The sequence below is a fragment of the Channa argus genome, chromosome 1 (assembly GCF_033026475.1).
Source record: "Channa argus isolate prfri chromosome 1, Channa argus male v1.0, whole genome shotgun sequence".
Lineage (NCBI taxonomy): Eukaryota > Metazoa > Chordata > Actinopteri > Anabantiformes > Channidae > Channa > Channa argus.
The window spans coordinates 21,611,236-21,627,115 of NC_090197.1; the positions used below are offsets into that span (position 1 = coordinate 21,611,236).

At 38.4% G+C, this 15,880-nt stretch overlaps 1 protein-coding gene across 2 annotated transcripts; it reads right to left on the reverse strand.

Moving 5' to 3' along the window:
* Nucleotides 1–273: 273 nt before the first annotated feature.
* On the reverse strand, nt 274–8,962 carry nrsn1l (neurensin 1-like). 2 transcript variants are annotated; one of them, XM_067507235.1, is made up of 4 exons: nt 8,829–8,962; nt 6,672–6,750; nt 4,084–4,236; nt 278–2,727 (listed from the first exon to the last, which is right to left on the reverse strand). In XM_067507235.1, the coding sequence occupies exons 2-4, from the start codon at nt 6,729–6,731 to the stop codon at nt 2,338–2,340; spliced, it is 603 nt and encodes a 200-aa protein (XP_067363336.1). In that variant the 5' UTR covers nt 6,732–6,750; nt 8,829–8,962; the 3' UTR covers nt 278–2,337. The 2 variants fall into 2 exon arrangements, with proteins under 2 accessions (XP_067363346.1, XP_067363336.1); XM_067507245.1 differs by lacking the exon at nt 8,829–8,962 and having other exon boundaries at nt 274–2,727; nt 6,672–6,747.
* Nucleotides 8,963–15,880: the final 6,918 nt, after the last annotated feature.

Consider the following 15,880-nt stretch of genomic DNA (forward strand, 5'->3'; position numbering starts at 1 on the left):
TTGTACTGTTCTGTAGACGTGATGCTCACTGTACTCTTCATGTACTGCTCTTGCTTACGTTATGTCTCGTGTTCATTTGGGAAAATACTGCCAGATATTAACATTTTCATAAAAAAATAAGATTTAGGTGAATTTACATGAAATGTCCAAAAAAACCTTGTTTAGTTTAACACTGCATATTACTGCTTATTGTCAAGAATTGGGAAAAGCTAGACAGAGGACATTAAAACAAGATTATTTTATCAAGCTAAAATTTCCAAATTCTGATTTATCAAACAAGCATTAAAGCTGCTTTGAACCCTTTTTGACCTGTACAAAATTGGCAATAAAACTCCCAAGAAACAGCACACACCAAGTAGAGAAAGGAAATTGGCACAACATTGGAGGTGTGTCTCTGAAGTCCTAACAAACCTAACTCCATTACCCACTTGCAATTTATCCACCAGCAAAGATGAACTCTTGCTCTGTAAAAGCATTTAATATTTTTCACCATTTAGCAATTTATTAATTTTTTCCGTCTTCTTTTGATGGCTATAAGTTCTGTAGCTGTCTGTAGTTTTATACATGCAAAATGAAAACACACAATTTTAAAGCATTTTTAGATATTTCATTTCTCAAGTCTTACTTGTATGAAACTCTTACCTGCACCAATTTGTCATGAATTGCTTTTTTTCAGCTTGATCAGCTGTAAATACCAGGAAATCTGGTAAACAGAACATACGGCATAAACATATCCCCTTGTTGAAATGATAAGAAGCATTTACTAACTTTTCACAATGGTAAAGGAAAGTGTGTTTCTTAGTGATAATGAGTCCAAGCCTGTTGCCTTAATATGTATATAAAGCCTTATGTGAGCTAAAGGTTATATTTGCCTCAGTGATGAAATGTGAGTTTACAAATTAAACTAATTACTATATGTGTTAGAAAGCAGTTTACTACATTGCAGCTTGAGGCTGAAGCCCTGGATGTGGGTTCCAGGAACTAAACATTAGCTAAACAGGGCTACAAACAGCTAAATGCTACATAATGCTTCAGAATTGGGTGTTTTTTTCTTTTCCTGTGAGAAATAATGATTAGATTAAGGATGAATATATATACATCTTAATTGCAGGTTTAAAGTAGGATTGAATTTATGCCACAACAAAATGATAAAAGTGAACATCATCCTTCTAAAAGTTACAGACATGATGCAGATCATAAGTTTATTTTGTGCTTTGTGTCTATGACACTTAACCAGATTTTACTCCATTATCTTGATCAAAGCCAGTAACACAATAATACAGTGAAACACAATAATAACATCAAGTAAATCCAATGCAGTTAAATCAGAATTTTATGCAATTTCTCTTAACTGGAGGACCCAATCAAACAGGTGGCCCCTAAGGAGCCAGTGCAAATTCTTCTCAGCTCACAGCTTACTCACTACTACTGTGGTATGCCTGTAAACAAAAAATCTGATTGGTGTAAAAATAAGAAGAGGGAGAGTGCTCAGCCAATCACAACACAGTATTTGTTCAGAGTTGAAAATAGAGCACTCAAAGTCGAACTGTTGCCTGGAGACACAGATTGCAGGCAATTATAGAGCTAGATTACAGTGGGGAGAAAATAGGAGATATTGTCAATGAAGCACGAATTTGTGTTTATGAGTGAGTAGGTGAATGTAAGTGCATGTTATGTGTGTTGAAGACCAAAGGCTGAACATTAGTGTAGATCTGACTGTTGTCTACAATATTCCATAAACAACACTGCCTCGTCTAACTGGAAGCTGAGACCATTGCTATTTAAAAAATAAAAATAAATAAATAAAGTTGAGTAAAAATCTCTGCTATAATATTTGACTTTCCACTATTCTAAATGAGTGGGAGGTAAAATCTCTACCACCAGGCATTAGGATTCTACTGTCATTGGACATCTAGGTGAAAATTATTTACTGCATATTTCAAATATAACACAGGTGCACTCCACAAACACAGTCTGGTTGACAACAAGATTAATATGTAGTACTATGAAGTGTATGAAAGAGCAACCACCTTTGATTGAAGTCTCTGGCCTCATTTATGCCTTTGATTTTGGATTAAGTAAAAAAGAAAAAAAATCAGATACTATTGTGCTTTAAAAACATGACAAGTGTTTAAAGCAACTTGTTTTGTCTTATATCTAACTATAAAATTCGGGACACAAAACAACCTTCCCTTGAAAACTTGTCATGCTACTTTTTTCTTTCAAAAACAGATAAATAATAATCAACTAATTAAATGAGGCCTCTGGACTAGAAAGAAAAGCCTGTATACCATGTAGCTCTGAAGGGATCTTTTTAAGAGGAGGGGTGCACATTTTTTACTTTGACATTGTGAGAGGGATCTTTCCCTTCACTACACCTGGTGGCTTAGTAATTACATCCCTAGAGTGCTTAAATGCCCTCCACTTTGACCCGGACACTCCACATTGCTCCATGTCCCCAGATCTGTGGTACAGCCTCTCTTTCAAGTTGGCCCTAGGAAGGATCCAAACAACAATACCCATGGCTGCGAGAACCGAACCGAGGCAGGAGAGCCCGATTCCAGCAGCAGTGCTGATGTGAAGCACCTTGTTGAAGCTGACGGCCTGGGTGTCCACAAAGAACAACTCTCCTTCTCCAAATGACTCTATTTTATGGGGAGTGGAGTAGGCAACTGAGAGGCTGCAAATGCCTGCAGTCAGGATGAGGAGACCCAAAGACAAGGACACCTGCAAGGGGAACAGAGAGAAAGCTGAGATCATTTGTTCTTTTCTGGTCTATTCTTATAGGTGGCACTGTTTGCTCAGCTCTCTTCACTTCTTATTAGGAAAGGTCATTCTGTTGTTTGTGATGCAGAAAAATCCAAATTGGGGGCTTACATGCAATCCCTCACCTTTACAAATATCACAACACCACTGCCTGTAGTTCATCATCCAGAAACACCAGTTTAAAATGCAGTGTTTGCACAACAAAACATGAGTATTTCAGGAATGGGTATTTGTTATACTGGTGAAGTTCACTGTTGACAGGTGAAAAAAATGAGTTGGAGACAGCATATGTCACAGAGATGCCACATCTGTGTTTGCAATGCTCGCTGGGCAAGCACTGGGTTTGACAGTGGCAGAGACAACACTACACAGGGAATTTGTCAGTTCACTGCTGGGTAAAATGGGAAACAACATCCTAAAAATACAAATTGATCTACAACTTGAATTACTACATTGGGGTTGTGTTCCTCCACAAACCAGTCAGGTTACAGTTTACATCCAAAACATATTCTAATCCGTCATGTCATACACTAATCAGTTCATCCATGAGTCCAAATAGACATTTGAGACAGATGAAAGGGGCTGCTGTAGCTCAGTTGGTAAGGCAAGTGGTTCACCGACCACAGGGTCAGTGGTTTGCTCCCGGTGGGTCAGGTGAGCACCTTGCATAGCAGCCACTTCCATCAGTGTGTGAGTGTGTGTGTGTGTGAATGGGTGAATGGGAATCAACATTGGAAAGCGCTTTGGATAAAAAGCACTATATAAGTGGCCATTTACGTTTTCTATAAGCATTTCCGAGATTAAGTGTTGACAAGAATGAGTTGGACATGAGTTCACAGTTACTTTGACCCTTAGATTATCAAAATGTAATCAGTTTGTCTGTGAGTCATGGCAGATGCTTGTATCCGATTTAAAGAAATTCCATGAATGGGAGGGATGTGAGGTCACAGTGGCTTTTGACCCCATAATGTAAGGAGTCACAGTAACTATGACCTTTGCCTTTTGTCTGACAAAATCTAATCAGTTAATTACTTTAATAAAAAGTTAAAATAAAATTGGGAACCACCAAAGATTTTCACATTCACACTCTTTAACTGAAGTATTTCAACCAAATTGATTGTGTTATCAAGAAAAACACTTGACAACATCAGTATAAAATAAAATGGGCTCTGATCATAAATCTGTACTCGGATAGGACAGAATAGAAAACTCTAAATACTCTTGACATGAATTTAGAAAGAAATATTACAGTTTATAAAGTAATTTAATCGTTCTTGAGACCCAGTAAGATCACTGTAAACAGGTTGAACAGGTTACCTTCCAGACTGCTGAGTTCCACCACAGGGCTGACCTCTGGCTCTCGAATAACCCCCAGTCTTCTGGGTCTCTCTCCCACATAGAAGCTGAGCACTCCTCATAGAAGTGGTGCAGATAGGAGCGAACACCAAACTGAAGACAGCTAGAACCCGCCTGCAGGTAGGTTGTGACCAAAGTGACCAAATTATATTTGAAAACAAAAATATGTATTTGCAACATGTTCTCATCCCACAGCATCAGATATTGACGCCTCCTAAGACATCAAATTGTGCCGCTTTGCACGTCCTTTGGCATAACATATTGACGCTAAAGGTACCCTTTGCTGTTATTATGGTACACTCTAGAAACAATTGCGTCTGGTATTGACACTGCATGTTCACTTTAGCATAGGTATTGGAAGCACCAGGTCTCCACCTTTTGACGTGACAGGAACGATTTTATATGTACAAAAAACTATATTAGTCATCGGGAAAACAACTGTAGGGCAACATTACGGTAAGAAACAGTTAGGGTTAGGCACAAAAAATTCAGGGTAAGGTTAAGACGATGAAGATGAATTACAAAAAAAAAAAACATATAGTAACCAAATGCTCCAACTCGCACTAGAGTCGAACCCTAGTCTCCTGGGGAAAAATCCTGTGTTTTGTTGTACCATCAACTGCCCCCGTCCTCGTCCCTACGAGACTTTTCCTCTTCTTATTTTATGTCATCTATTTTGACGTCAAATATTAAAGTGCCAGGGTTTCTAAATAACTACACTGAAAGCTCCCAGCATCAATCAGCAATGCAAATGGGGACCTTCAGCATCAGCATGTAACGCAGAAGGTCTTGATAGAGCAGCAATTTTTAACGCCTCGGGAATGGGATTGGGCTGGTATTACCATTGCCCTGCAGTCTACCTTTTTTACGTTTAAAGCACAGATAAATTACACTTTATATTACAATGGTGTACAAATAAATCACTTAGTGGAATGTAGATGGGATGACGAAAAAGGTAAAGGAATGAAGCGGTAACACCTGCGTTTACACTCTGAGCTACAGTACACTTAGAGTACTGTAATTTTAGCTGAATATGCACCTGTTTAATAAATACAGAGTAAATTAATTTGTAATAAAGGAGGAAAGTGAAACACAGGCATTTTCTAAAACAGGCAAGCATTCCTTAAAAGCACTGGTTGCCCACATCCTCAGAAATGAACACTAATATTATAACTTCCTTGGGTGTTGACATGGTTTGTGTTGAGCAAAAATCAAATTAATTTTCTGTTTCTGCCCAAGGAAAAATAGGGCTTAATCGAGCCCCTAGTACTTCTTAATCTTCCAAACACAGCGTACCCACATTATGAGCAAGCAAGGTGACAGTCCTCATGTCAACAATCTCTACAAGTCCATGTGTTGTCTGTGCCAAAAAGCAGGTAATTACAACTGATGGTAAAATTTTAAAGTTAGGTTACGTTTAGCAGCAATATGTGACACACATACAACAACATTTTATTTTTAAATTATTCCCCTTGGGCGACTGTGGAGCAGGAGGTAGAGCGGTCATCCACCAATCCCAGGGTTATTGGTTCAATCCCCATCTCATTGCACATATCAAAGTGTCCTTGTGCAAAACACTGAACCCCAACTTAGTTGCTCCTCGTAACTCGTAACACTGATGGGGCAGCTGCTATGCAGCGTTGTGTTTTACACAAGCAGTGTAAAACGCGTTGAGTACTAATAGGTAGAAGAGAGCTATATAAGTGCAGATTATTAAATGCATTGTTGTTATAGAGCCATAACCTCAGTGAGGAGGTTGGGTTGGATGGACATTGTGTTTTTATGTGTTTTTTTATTTTTATTTATTGTTGTAACCATGAGGACAAAGGTGCTGAAATGTTGTTTTAAGCCAAACCACAATTTTCTTACTAAAGGAAACTAAACCAGATAGATACTTAACCAGGCCTGGCTGCTATGCAGTCGACCAACACTTACCTGGACAAACTAAGTTGGGGTTTAGTGTGTTGCTCAATGACACTCAATGACATGTGACAAGAGGAGCCGGGAACTGGACCAACAACCCTGGTATCGTTGGATGACTGTTCTCCTTAGCCACAGTCACCCCCTACCTACCTACATGTTTTGTTTTTCATATATTAATATTTAATGTTTTTAAAATATTAAACCATATGTGATTTGCCACTGATTTGCCATGTTGTTTGTCTTTGAAATCAGTTGCATGGTATAATTTATTTATAGTATGATAATAATTTTTTGAATGATTAAAAAAAGATCATACTGTTTGGATCGAATCAGTCAATGCTTCCATTAGAGAAGAGCTTTTGTGTCGAATAATTACCATCCGAGGTACTATAATGATGATAAGTGGGTAAGGCAGTAGAAATGTGGATGAAAGCACCCTTATTATAGGGTACGTTTGAGATACGTGTGCTGTAAAATAAAGCAGCACTCTGTTCACTACTTTTACACTGAGTACAGTAAGTTTCCACTTTATGCTTTAGGTACAAGACGGAAATTTGCTTGCTGCAATCTAGAAATTTTTTTAATTAAATAAACCTAGTATATTACCCTGGGAAACTGAAGCTCACCTCACTACCGGAAGATTCTCCTCCTGAGCCAGAGACACAGGCCTCGGAGCGCAGTGGCATGATATCACACCTGGTACACCTGCAGTACAGATACATACTGTGGGTATTCACAGTCCTAAACAACACATAAACAACAGCTGACACATAAACAAAGTGTTTATGTGTCAGCTGCTGGGATATAGCAAACACACTGCTAATGCGATATAGACGCCACTTCAGAGACTGACCATAAGTACTGACCTGTGTAGTCAGGATGCTCCAGTTATTGCTGGGACATGTGAACCACTGACAGCTGATGGCTCTGAGGTGGCTCGGTTTCCACCCACAGATGAGTCACAATTATGCAATTGCACTCTCTTATTCCTTATACACATTTTCATGTGTCCCTCTCTCTTGTTTCATTCCAGAGGTGGACTGATTTCTTTTGTTCTCTGCCTTCAAACTGTTTCTTTAAAGGGCCACACATTACCAATCTCAGCCTGTATCATATAGTATGTTTTAAGATAGCAGATAGAAGAATATCTATAATCGCATGTTTCAAATGGCTGTAAAGATTTAAAATTACCTGTTGGTTTGTTCCATATCATCATGACCTTTTTAGTTGTATTTATGGTGAACATCAACAAAATTCAAAGCAACCTACACTTTGCAAATTGTGAAATTTAAATAAATGTATGGAGTAATGATGAGGGTCGTCATTTGTCCTGAAGTTCTGCAATTATTACAACTTGTTGGTATCAGTACCATTACTGGTTACTTGTTACTTGTTACAGGCCTACATAACAATGTTAATATGTACTTGTTTTCAGCAATGTCACTTTCTTAATTGTTTTTATTGAATAATTGTCAGAAACCTAAGAGGTTAGTATTTAACAGAAAAGAAAAATCAAAGACTAGAGAAAATAAAATTATAGATTTGTGCATAAAAAATGCTTTATGTTTCTGTCTTTCCGTCTTTTTATATATGTATATACAGTGCATCCAGAAAGTTTAGGACTCCGCTTGGGCTGCTCAAGGACATTTACAGAGTTGTCAAGCTGTCTAGTCTCTCAGTTCCTGGCGCTGAAAAACATCCCCACAGCATGATGCACGATTCTTTTCTTGCCTTGATAAAATCCTTAGAGGTTCCTTGGACTCCATGGCTTGGTTTGTGCTCTGACATGCACTGTGGGACCTTATGTAAACAGGGTGTATGCTTTTCCAAATCATGTCCAATCAACTGAATTTACCACAGATGGACTCCAATCAAGTTGTAGAAACAAACAAGGATGATCAGAGGAAAATAATGAATTTAATTCATTTTGGAAAAAGCTGTAACATAACAAAATGTGGAAAAAGTTAAGTGCTATAAATACTTTCCAAATGTACTGTATATCATGTCCCCTCTAATTCCTTTTTTGAGTTCTCCACCCTTAGGTTGAGAAGACTAAACTACCAAACATAATATAAACTGTATTAAAATTGGGCTTCATAAAGATGCATATATAAATATTGATGCTATATTTTTACTGGTGATGGAGTAATATTTACTCTGCTATTTTACTTAGGTGAGAGATCAGCATACCTATTTAACCATTTCTTACAATTAAAATAAACTTTTAATATATTATATATGTTTAACATTTAATATAAAGCAACAACTGATGATAAAATAAGAAGGCGAATATGATATGATTCTCAACTGTAGGGTCTTGAATACTAATGGGATTATTAACTAATTACTTCATCAGCTCTTGTCCAATAAAGCCTTTTAAGCAGAGCGCTGTCCATGGTGCTACGAAGGTTGCGCCTCTCAGCATAAAGACATTGTAGTAGTAATGTGTCTACGCTGTTTGTATGAATACTTGTGTTCACAAAGTTCATCGGGTTTTTTTTTTTTTTAACTGTTAGCAACTGTGCGATTTTTCTTTTTTGTTTTTTAAATGCTACTAAGTTACAATCCGATCCACATCCATCAAACCCGGCACGATGAGAAGAGACAGTGTCATTTGAACTCAACACAGATACTGGCCAGTGAGTCATCGCGGCCACGCAGCCTCTCAGTCCGTCTCTCACTTTTTTCTTCTACAGCGACTTGGCATAGTAATTATTATATTTTTAATCACATTTGCAGCTCCTCTTAAACTCTAAGCCAGTTAGTGAAGGAGTCCGTCTTACCCCCGTGGTCGGAGTGCTCGTTCTTTTCACTGTCTATCCATGTGCTGTCGGACCAGCGGAGCTCCAACGCGGATGCTGAGGTGAATCAGCTGAGCGGAGACACTGAGCATGCGCATGGATGAAGGGAAAAAAACAAAAACAAACATTTTGAAGATACATAATTACATAAAGTTTATTTTTTGAGAGAAGATGCAAAGAAGCATCACTGTGTCACTTCCAATACGACATGTTACAAATATAGTCCTTTTCTGAGAATTTCTCCTACACACATGGCCACAGAATACATGTGCATTTAATTATTACATCTGCCAATGTTCAGAGGTGATGAAGCTGCAGTTATGTTTATTATCTCGATCCTGCTCACTGAAAAAGCTTTAAAATTATATACTGGTATAGTATAAAACCAATGAAATATGTCTACTCTGTCTAGAGCATGGTTTTCCCCAAAAACTGATCGACTGTTCAAGAAAGAGATTGGTGAGGGAGGCTACCAAGACATCCATGACTCCTCTGATGGACTAACAAGCTTTAGCAGCTGAGATGAAAAAGCTGATGTGAGCATAATTGAGCTTTTTTGGCCATCAGACTAGAAACACACCATCAAAAACTACACCATCTTTACTGAGAGCCATGGTGGTGGCAGCATCATGGTGTGGGGAAGTTTCTCTATATCGTCTTGTAAAGTTAGAGGAGAAAATGAATGCAACAAAATATAAGGACATACTGGATAAAAACGTGATACAGTCTGGAAGGGAGAGGAATGGTTAACCAGAACACACACCCCAGAATACAACAGAACCTACAGATGGTTCCTACAGATGTTCTGGAGTTGCCAAATTAGATTTGTGGCAGGACTCACAAAAGGGATGTTCACTTTTGATGCCTTTGCAACTTAACAGAGCTTGAGCAATTTTACAAAAATGAATGGGGAAAGAATATTACAGTGTCCAGATGTTCAAAGCTGATTGAGACCTATCCACACAGACTCAATGCTCTAATTACTGCTAAGGATGCATCTTTTTTGCACCGGTAGCAGGTCTAAAGCTTTTTTTTATAGGCCCTGCGATTAATTCAGGACATTAGAAACATGTTTCAATAAAGATGTAAATTCTCAAGTCTGCCTCACTGTGGTTGACTATACAGTGACAATGACAGTGTGTCAAGTTGGTGGAGACTGTCAGGAAAGTGACGTCAGTGTATTGTAGTTAAACTATAAAGAAGACTTGCTTTTAGATCCCTCATTAGTCTTTTTAATAAGAAAGATATTTTAGCCTTGTGTAGATTGCATGGAACAAAACTATAGTTACAAGCAAAGAGGCAACTTTTGTCAAATTCTGTTTACAGTATCTCTGCTTTACTGTATTTCTTCTTTGATCTTAACATTAGAGAAACAGACTATTGTGTGCTTACCATTTGGGGAAGGCCTTTTCCTGTTTAAATTTTTATTTGCTTCTTTTTTTTTATGTTCTTTCAGCTTATCCCGTGAGTTCAGGGTCGCCACAGCGGATCATTGTCCGCATGTTGATTTGGCACAGTTTTTACGCCGGATGTCTTTCCTGACGCAACCCTCCCCAATTTCTGCCGGGCTTGGACCGGCACTGCACAGCTGGGGATTGGAGTGGGCTGTTAGGGGTTCAGTATCCTGCCCAGAGACACTTTGACATATAGCCGGGACCGGGGATCGAACCACTGACCATGTGGTCCGTGGACGACTGCCTTTACTAATATTGTTTCAATGTTATACATTCAAGATTACCTCCAAGATGGGTTGAATAATAATTTCTCTAGTTTTTGGGGGGGCTAAAAATCTAATTCACCTTATTTGATCTTAGTAAAATTACATCTACCCCACATCTTTTGTTGAAAACATGTTGAATCTACAAAAATGCTAATTCAAATAATCTCAGTTTTTAGTGTTTGTGTACTCAAAGGCTCCACATTTAAAGGTGTTAGTTTTATGGTGATTCTGGACAATGCCTGACTCCAAACTAGTTGTGAGACCTGAAAATACTGCTTGTGAAAGTGAAACTAGCTGCCAAACACTGTACTGTGCATACAGAGTGTAGTTCAAATGTTCAAGTGAAGTAACAATAAGCCAAGCTTATAGCTGTGAGAGAAATTTTGAAATTTAAGTAACACTGTTTCACTGTTTTCACACTTCTGGCAGACCCAGTATAAAACTTGCCTACACCAGAGATTCCTCACCTTTTGCTCCCCAGCAAGACATCCTGTCTCTGGCTCCTCAAAGAAGTGTTCTGTGTCTCCTCTGCTGCAAGTTTTCTCCATTTTGCTAATTAAATTCACCATGACCATTCACTTGTAAGTTGCCTTTTACCTCTTAACTTCCCTTACAGTTTGCACTAGGAGGCATTGCAAGTGTGCTTTCTATCCAGCTCTATTTTGATATATATTTCTTCTTGCGAATAATGTACAACACCCTCGCAATATTGCAATTTTGTCCAGATAGTTTAAAAAGTGTTTGCAAAAGGGTAACTCATTTTTTAAGTTTGTTCAACAGAGGAGAACGAAATTCAGACATTTCATCTCTAAAAAATAGTCTGTAGTTTCATGGCTGAGTCCTTTCAACTTTTCACTAACAATGAGATAAATATTGTAAGGAGAGGTAACTCCAGATCCTTAAACCTGTCCATCAAATGGTAATCTCACAGGATACTCTGCTTAAACTGAATGCTGCATTCAGCCAGCTGTCAGTGACTGATAATGCCACTGGGAACAGAAAGTATTTCTGCCTCTAGCTCTCATTAGAGACTGAAATAATGTTAAAAGAAACAACCTCACATATATGACACACACACATACAGAGTCATAATCCACAGTCAGATATGTGCCAGTACATGCTCTGTAAATATTTCAGTGTTTCCTAAAGATGTATTATTTATGCAGACTGTCATAACAGATCCCAAATGAAAAGAAAACAAATACTGTCATTTTCACATATTTATCCAATTTCTGTGAAAAGAACATTTGCTACCATGCAGAATGTTTGTGTGTGTGTGTGTGTGTGTGTGTGTGTGTGTGTGTGTGTGTGTGTGTGTGTGTGTGTGTGTGTGTGTGTGTGTGTGTGTGTGTGTGCACATGCACTGGGGCAGTGGTTCATTCACCCTGCATTTTTATTTGGACACACAATGGTAAGCCATAAAAGGCGGGATAAGGCTGTTTCCAAGGTGCCCTGGTGAGTAAACAACATGGAAAAGTGGTCTTGTCTCACACGTACACATTTTTGAGAACAATTTCCATGGTTACAAGTCCAGCGAGGTTGGATACAGGAAGTAAGTGCTAGGTTTTAATTGGCTGAGAGATAATTACACTTCCTTTTAAGATGATGTGCAAACAAGATATAGATATTTTTTCATCTCCTCTATTTAAAAGCAGTAAACCATTATCAGTCCTTTCAGCTGCATCCCTTTCTGCCCTTATTACTTCCTTTATTCACCAGCTTGGGAGGGTTATCCTTTAGTGTGAGAAATGATGCATTGTGTTTGTCTGGTATGTTAAAAATAACCTGTGCATCAGCCCACGGCAGTCTATACAGCCGCTGTCATTATGGTGGAACAGCTGAACCATCATGTTAATTAGTTGTGAAAAGCCTTTCATTTATTGGCTCGTCAAATATAAAGGGCAAAGAGTTCTCCAAAGCCACAATATTTAGGTTTGATGACTGAGAAGACAGTTTCAGTGTTTCATTTTCTCCACCTGTCTAATCCTTTTCAGGGCAGTATGTATGGTGGCGGCTGTCCCAGTGTGAATTAAAAGACACTTATGACAAGTTGGCAGTTCAGTGGGATGAATCGAGATATGGAGACATGCGCATTTATGGATAAAGTTTCCAGTCCACCTCGTTTATTTTCTCACCCCTCATTTTAAAACAGCTCTCAGACATCTGAATGCATAAAATTGATATTTTACACCTTACAAACATTGTTCAACTTTCTGCAGAGAGTTTGCTGAGAGCTTCACGCAAAGATGTCTGTATGATTAATATCTAGCTGAAGCCAGCTCCCACTTAGCTTAGTATAAAGACTGGTCACAAGGAGGAAGACCTAGACCTAAAAGTAAAGTCACATTGCGGTGATGTAATTGTGCTCATCACGGTTTGCTGTAGTGCTATGTGAGTGCAGGCTAAATCAAATGTACCAGAAAGAGGGTGCTGAGCCAGACAGCAAAGCCCAGTCAGTCTAAGTTGCAATCTGAACTTTGGGTAATGATTGAAAAATCAAGACTCCAAATAGAAGCAGCTAAAAGGAGCACAGCCTTAGGCGGAGCCAGCAGATGTGGTTTGGGCATCTGATCAGGATCCCTATGATCCCCTATGACCCAAAGAAAACTAATTTGAAAATTTGAAGTCAAGCATATGCTGAGGATACATCACACTCTATCAAATACAGGCATTAAACGTTATCAAACCATCTCTGTTGCTCTCTATTTCTTTATTAAAAGCAGGTACAGTATTGCTAGAGCACAGTTCTGGATGTACCAAGTTGTGGTTAAACCTCAAACTTCTGCTATCTTGCTATCTTCATTAGCAACTTTTTTAGCTCATAGTAAGCATGCAGTTATATTGCCAAATAAAGCCTTTTAAAGGAACAGTTTTCCTCTCTCATTGTATTATTTGAAGACAAGCTTGTGTGGTGCAGCAGCCGAGGTAACGACAGTCCACAGTTCAGAAGGTCACTCTATGTATTTGTGGGTGCGTTGCTGTGGAATGGCTGCATTACATCACGCAGAGCATCACATAATGGCACATTAACATGAATAATGCATCCAATGTTGACAAGCGGAGGGAAAAACACAGAGTCTAAATATTCTATAAGGAGAGAAATTCATAGAATACAATAGCACTTTAGGAACTAATGGGCCGTCGGGTTTCACATCCTATGATGAAGAGACTGAGGAGTGTGTGTATGTGTGAAAATGTTGATATGTGCCTGCATGACCATTCCGCTTGTTATTGTTCAAAATGGGCTATAAAACCTTTCCTCAAAAAGCCTTTTTGAATATATTCTCATATTTGGCTTCATGCTCCTCACTTGTGCTTGTCAGGCAGGAAAGTCTGTTTTTGAAAACACTGTTTGCAGTGCACATGCAGTTTTACTTATAATTATATTTCCAGACAGTGGAAGTCTAGAGGAAAAATAAAAATAAAGCTGTCACAATATGTCCATACATGTGTGAGATTTAGACAGATACATCTATTAAGTTCTTCTGACTTGTCCTCCAGGTGATTTGTTTCTTTACTTCTGTACCCCAGAAGAAGTGAGGGAATTGAGTGCTACTTGACAAATAAAACATATAATCTGCAAAATGTCCATAAAGTGTTAAAAGCTAAAGGAAAATGTATTAAGGCAGAATTTATTCAATATATCATATTAGAATTTTTTAATTATTTGGATATATTTCTTTGTAAGTTGGATGAATAAGGCTGGTGGCTGTGTCTACAGTCATGTAATGATCCCTTCATTTGCACATTTTACTTATATACTTTTATGTAAAACTAAAAAAAGCCAATTATTCGACATACTACAACCAATAATGACAACGTGAAAACAGATAATTTTTTTTGAATGTTTAAAATCGAAATTGCCGTAACAGTCCAAACTGTGGTCAGGTACATCTTTTAAGCCCCAATACCAGATCTTGTATGTCAGGTCATGTTTTTATTTCTAATGCACTTTACATTTAAAGCAAATCTTAAAGTTCTAAATACTGCATATAATGTCCTTTTAGAAAAAAGACTTATAACTGAGAAACCCTATAGTTTCTGGAAAACGTTACTTACATTACTTGGGGATTATTGTCAATTAAGATAAAAATGATCGTTAAGTCAGTATCTTTGGCAATGAATATGGCAAGGAGTCTCTCTGGTAAGATAAAGCAGACAAGCTGCAGGAAAAAGCAGGGTAGCAGGCATAAAACTTAATTATAGTCCAGCAAATGGGTTGTTACCAGAGAAGTGGAGACAGGAAGATGATTCAGGCAGATCCAAGCGAACAAACAAAGTCCTTGCACGATCTAACAAACAGTCCAAAGGGGCAGGCAAGACCAGGGTTTGGAAACAAAACAGGTTAGAAAAAAGATAAGCAAGTAAACAACAACATATGTCAGTTACACCAGGGTTCCTTAGTGAATTATCTGGCTTATCTGGTAGGAATGAGTGCTGGCTGTTGTCATAAGGAACTCACTAGCAGGTGAGTATGAGAAGTGGCATAAAAGAATTATGTTACCAGAGATAATCAAAACCAAATGAGTAATGTGACAAAATATAGTAAATATCCACTGAATAGAAGTAGCACTATATGAAAATACTTCCAAACCATTAAATCTTTACATCACAAGTAACTATAAAGGAAAAAAGGCACAAACTGATATTCTTACGCTACATACTGAAAATTAGGATCAAATTATCATTACTTATTGCAGTCATGTTTTTGCTGCAGGGGAGATGTTTTGCATTGTTAGATTTCACATGTTGGATAATGAAACATAAATGACTAAAACCCTCTTCCCTGAAGCCCTGAAGCGTAGCTCCTCATCATGTTTTGCCTGAAGATGATAAATTTCATCATTCATCTACTGATTAGCATTTTGAAACACTATATTCTGTATTCATATGCACTTACATAACCTTAATAATCACTTAGAACTATCTAGCTATCGATCTATCTACCTATCTATCTATCTCGTACCCAGGTCACATTTCTCCCATCTCAGACAGACTGACCCACTTCTCTTTCTTTTCCCAGAACAGACTGTGCCTGGAGGGGAGGCTAGCCACAGCATAAGGCCGCTGCAGAGCTGACTGGTTCAGGGGTCCATCTCAATGGGCTTTCTTTGCCTCCCTTTCTTCCCTCAAGTCATTACAGCGGCAGATAGCAGACAGTGGCGATGGATGGGTTTCATTCCAGCGTGGCGCTTCCACTTGTCTAAACATTCAAGGTCATATCGAGCAGATCAATAAGACTACACTGATGTATGGGGGGGGAGTAGATAACGTGTGTGAGAGTGTGTCTGGGGGGACGGTACCCAGACACACA